General features: G+C 42.1%; 1 protein-coding gene across 1 annotated transcript; it reads right to left on the bottom strand.

Moving 5' to 3' along the window:
* Positions 1 to 373: 373 nt before the first annotated feature.
* sapcd2 (suppressor APC domain containing 2) lies at positions 374 to 5,141 on the bottom strand (the record flags this gene model as incomplete). The annotated part of the gene is made up of 3 exons (XM_084115552.1): positions 4,425 to 5,141; positions 712 to 844; positions 374 to 377 (listed from the first exon to the last, which is right to left on the bottom strand). The coding sequence occupies exons 1-3, from the start codon at positions 5,044 to 5,046 to the stop codon at positions 374 to 376; spliced, it is 759 nt and encodes a 252-aa protein (XP_083971678.1). The 5' UTR covers positions 5,047 to 5,141.
* Between the last annotated feature and the right edge of the window lie 659 nt (positions 5,142 to 5,800).

Here is a 5,800-nt window from a genome sequence, read left to right as displayed (position 1 = left end):
TTTGAATTATTGAATCACAGAAATAATGATACTATGAGGTTGAAAAGACTGTTAGTGAAGCGGTTTCATGACGACTCTCTCCGGGTCAGCGCCAACACAGATCTGAATGTTGCAATATGATTTTGTCAAAGTTTAATAGACAGACGAACTGAAAGATTGTGTGTGTGTTTGAATGAAGATCACAGTATTTTAAAGATGAATCGTGCAGCTCTACTGTCTTCTCTCTCATCGCATGAGCAGCGCGACTAGCGAGGGCTTTCAGTGCGTTCAGTCTCACGTCTCTTCCACGCGCACAATTGGGATATTACGCCACTCAACACTAACGACACATTTCATCCTCTACTGGAACGAAAGTGGCTAACTTCTGCCAACCTCATCTACAAGCAAGGACAAAAATAAAGAAAAAACAAAAACAAAAACACGCGATAGCTAGGCGAAGTGCTTTTTTCTCCCAGCCCTAATAAATGCCAATAGGCTGAATCTGATTTACCCAAATGACTTTTCCTTTTCCGCATTTCCTTATTGCATTCAGAAATAATGTAAAATACCAACCCTATCTCACGACAATTCGTACATATTTTACGAGTTGCTCAATTCGCATGAATTCGTACGAATGACCTACCCCTGACCCCGCCCCCTAAGCCTACCCCTGACCCCGCCCCCTAAGCCTACCTATGATACCTGTGGTAAATAAAGCAAATGTTCACAAACATTATAAAAGAGATATTCATTACCATCCCGTAATCCACTCCGTTAGTGATGGTGTGTCGGCGCTGGTGATCTCTGGTGTGCCGGCGCGAGCTCCTGAAGCCCGTCATCGATTCACTGTGTGAGCGCAGCAGAACTGACCCAGAACACACACACACATCAGGACAATTCAGTCTTAAAGGACAAGTTCGGTATTTTACACTTAAAGCCCTGTTCACAGATCGTTTCTGATGAAATAGAACGGTTAAGATTAAAATTTGGACAGATGCTGCTGTCCCGAGAATTTTAGGTTTATTTCGCTTCTCCCCCCCCACCTACAGAATGGCAGCCTATGTGCACTGGAACAATCCTTCATAAAACGCATTAAACTTTCGATTACAAAGACGTGAAACTCACCGAGTGGTCAGGGGTGTTCACTAGAGCTTTAATTCTCTGCCCGAGCCCGAGCCCGGACTCGACCCGACCCGACCCGGACGATATTTCCCGCCACTCGGGTCGGGTCGGGCCCTTGATAAAGCACGTCACGTGTCATGCGCAGCGTCTAGTCCACTCGCAGTCTCGCACGCGTGACGCATCACACCTGCTGTGCGTGCTGTAGGCTATTCTGTTGCTATTCTAAGTGCGACATGGATCTTGAAGAAGCAAAGAAAAAAATTAAAACAGGAGAATTAACTCTGAGCAAGTTTGGAGGAAAATTGGAGGTATGGACACATTTTAAACTAGTCGTGGGGAGTGACAACATAATGTGTTGGCTTTGTCTCGTGCATTTAATGCGCACCTGACAGCAAACAAAAAAAACAAAAAAAACGGGGACTTCCACGATGAACAGACAAGCAGTCTTGCCATGACAGAAATTATTATAGTAGTCAGCCTCAGGCCTCAATATCCGCTTTTGTTACTTTGTTTTCCGATCCATTCAACTATTTCTGAATAAACAAACAACGCAGTTTGCATGCTTCTTCCTTGTCGCATTAGGTCTATTCATTAAGATAATAATTAATGAATGCACGCACAATTATGAACTTGATAAATGTTACAGATATGTTTTACTACAAACAAATGCCTTTCAACTTACATGTGCAAAATTCAGAATTAAATGAATGTGCTGCAATTTGTACAAAAAGAGAGTCTGTAGTACGTGTTTTAGCCATTAAATAAGCACATAGTTTCAAGTTTGTTAAGTTTTGTTTTGAAGAAAGCTTTTCTTTAAAGTAAATTTCGTTTAGTATAAATTGTGTCTTAATTTTAATACATTTTCCATCAACCAATTGCCTGGTTTTAATACATAAAAAGCAATATAGCAGATATTATAATCATGACATGAAGTCGCCGGCACGCCACGGTCACACCATTTGAAACTCGTAAAACACGCTGTCACCGAATTTACAAATGCACATCTTGCTTGTTGCTCACACATATTATGTTGAAATAACAATATGTTGAAGTAACATTATTAATAATAATGAATATTTAAGAATATTTGATTGAATGCTGAATGTTGTGCTTGTTCAATTTAATAAAATTAAAACTTTAATTGTGATAATTAAAATAATTGAATATTGAATATTGCGTGGCCAATTTTTGCTCATTTATTAATAGTATTTATATAATATATATAACTGCGCAGCTCCCTCCTGTAGCCTAAATGAGCACAGCAGCACCTGCTTAAAAAAAATTCTGGCACCGCCCCTGGTTATAACGGCCCACATATTAAAAATGGTCGGGTTTAAATCGGGCTCGGGCTCATAATTACAGTGAACGTGTCGGGTCGGGCCGGGCTCGGACACAACGTGCTCGGGCTCGGGTTGGGTCGGGCTTGATTTTTTGGGCCCGATTTAAGCTCTAGTGTTCACTGATATGCTCACAAAAAAATCGCTGCAAAAGATGCTTTCCAACAGGTGTTTTACCATTCGTTGTAAAACTGTGGATCTATTTTTCCAAACGTCTCACACCCGTAGATTCTTCCGTTGAGAGCTTGAATAATAGACACTCCAGCCCAGTTGGTGGCGATAATGCACCTTTGCCAATTGCAAGCAAACCACTGGCATTTAATTGAATACACAGAAGAAGCAGAAGAAGAAGCGGCGGAGTAATACTGTACCTCACACAGGTCACCCAATACAAGTCAATGGAGTTGGACAAAAACTACGATAAAACCTGTTGGAAAGCATCTTTTGCAGTGATTTTTGTGTGAGCATATCAGTGAACATCCCTGACCACTCGGTGAGTTTCACGTCTTTGTAATCGAAAGTTTAATGTGTTTTATGAAGGATTGTTCCAGTGCCCATAGGCTGCCATTCTGTAGGTGGGGGGGAGAAGCGAAATAAACCTAAAATTCTCGGGACAGCAGCATCTGTCCAAATTTTAATCTTAACCGTTCTATTTCATCAGAAACGATCTGTGAACAGGGCTTTAAGTGTAAAATACCGTCCTTTAATATGACATACTTCATTAGCTATAGAATTAAAACATCAGAATAAAAGCAGCTCAGTTCAGTTAAACTTGTTAACCTCATAAGTCTCAACTCTGCATCACAGTTTCATTATGAATCAAAGACAAAAGGTCTTTCAGTTCAGTAAGAGCCAGGAATGTTGGGAGTTACATGAACCTGACTCGACCCGTAACCCAGAATCCTTTACTGACTGGGTTTGTTGATTCACGCAAGAAAAACAAGTTTTGCCGACTGTTGCAAAGTGACGACTAGATCAGAAATGAATTGTGTAAGTGTTATTATTTAGTCACATTTGTAGTTTTATTTGCAGTGTTAAGGTTGATCTGGTTAGCATGGCACTGCTAGCCTCCTGAAGCAAACAGTAGATTCAGCAAATATTACATTACAGTAGATGGTGTCGTGTCTGCATCTTTTCCTGGGGATTCTGAGAAGTGTAAAATAGACTAACTCTTTTTTCAGTCTGCTGTTTTTGAATGGGAATGTTAACAGAAATAACCAGTTATTATAGCTCTTTTTTAGCTTTACTCAAACTACACAAGATTACACACTGTGTTTTCAGATCCTGAATTGTCCTGGTGAGCTGCAGATTTTATTTACAAAAGGAAAAGTTGGTTGTATAGGAACAAGGTTCAGATTCTAAGAGGATTGAAATGCTTTAAAGGCTTAACATGACAAATGTTCACTGGTACATAAAGACGATTCCTAAAACTCTATTGTGAATTGTGTTTCCCAGGAGTAGATGGAGCTTCCCTGCCCTTCATATCTATGAGCCAGATTCAGTCTTGAGCTCATCATCCTCATCCTCATCATCCTCATCCTCATCATCACATATTCCAGTTCCTCTAGTTTCTTCAAGGTTTTCTGTCATTTAAATGAGAGCTTTTTGTCACAAAAATAATCTAGTTTGCAGCAGATTTTTATGCATTAAGTGCAGACTGCAGATATAAATGACTTTTGTCACAAAAATGGATCCCTAATATGAAAAATTGAGAAATACAAGGTAACACAAAATATTATTGAATTGAGTACACTGATGGTGTGTGTGACTGATCTGTGTTTGCAGTTCCTGCTGTTAGTAAAGGGTTTGTCACTAAACATGCCAAACATTCCTGTCATTGTGAAGGATTGAAAAGGACTGACAGCTCTCACACACCCTACACACACCATCTAACCATCTTTGCCCGGTCTTTACTGTGATCATCACCTGTTCGCTGAATACACTCTCTGATACAGTGAAAGTGAGCTGATGTCAATCATCTCTCACCTGTGTTTAGTCCATCAGGAGATTCCGAAGCAGGTTCCGTGGATCGGCCGTGATGTTCGGTGTGGACCGGATCGGATCTGACCGAGTAACGGGAAGAATAGCTGTGTTTGTCGGGTCTGTTCCGAGTGTGGACTGTGTTTATCCCGTTACTCGGTCCGAGCGGCCGAACTCTGCACTCCAGCGGCCGCCTGGTCCCGGATCTCTCCGGGGGGTTCTGCTGTTGACGGGGGTTATTAGCCTGAGTTGTGCTGTTGTTTTCGGGGTTGAACATCGAGTATCGGAGTCCCGCGACGAAGCGCTCGAAGCTCAGGCACCCGTGCCGCGACGCGACCCGCCTCAGACCCTCCAGAACCCCCGCAGGGACATCGCGCTCCTCCGCGCCGCGCCACCGGCTCTCGATCTCCGACAGCTGGACGAAACCCCGTCCTCCGTCGTCGAGGATGTCGAATAGAGTTCTCAGGCTGTGAAGGAACGCTTTTGGGAGCCCGTGTGTGCTGAACTCCGGGTCCCTCGGCTGCGTGTTCGCGGGTTTATACACGGGACAGTCTTTTCTGACGCCACTTTGAAGAGTGTTGGTTAGTCCGTTCCCTTGGCGGTTCGGATCTGTTTGTATTAAGGCCATTAAGTTATTTTATTGACAGAAAAGCGACTCCGCTAATATCTTCTCTTTCCTATCGGCAGTTTGTGTTTTATTTTCTCATCCGTCTCTCTCTCTCTCCTGCGCACACCGAGTCTCTGAGGCTCCGCCCTGCGCGCCAGCGACACGCTCATTGGCTAAAGGGAGAGTTGCTTCAACGTTATTGGCTGAAACAACAGCAACAATAGTTTGAGTTTTGCTGGAGAAGTGTTTGAATATCAGTAAAAGCCAGTCAAATTTCCCGCATATTTTTGAAAAAGCACAGAGAAAACTAAACTTCAGAACATTTCTTTATAATCCAATACCAAACGCCATCGTCACTATATCACTGATATTTGTTTTCTCATCCATTCCGTTTTCATTAAAAAACACACACAATGGAATGCAGATGGGCTTTCTTTTTCAATGGTTTAAACACTAATGTATAGAATAAACAGATATTTTCTGTTTTTCATTTTCTTTATACAGAACTCTTATTTTATTGAAGCTTGTTCTTATTACCTGCTTGGATGCCACATGTCTCGGTGCAGGATCATGATGTACACATTTTCTGTGAGCGTGTGTTGTGTCAGCGCTTTGAGGAGGGCAAGTTCAATTCGGTCCAGTATAAAACACTTTAAAGTGTATTTAATTGTGACGGCAAAACCTACACAATTTTCCCCTTTTCTGTTCTATGACGGCTGTTGGTGAGAGACGGGTTATGATGCCGGAGGTATAACCTCGTATCCTGACCTCAGTA

This window comes from Abramis brama (assembly GCF_963993115.1).
Source record: "Abramis brama genome assembly, chromosome: 5".
Lineage (NCBI taxonomy): Eukaryota > Metazoa > Chordata > Actinopteri > Cypriniformes > Leuciscidae > Abramis > Abramis brama.
This window is presented reverse-complemented; position numbering and strand designations above follow the sequence as displayed.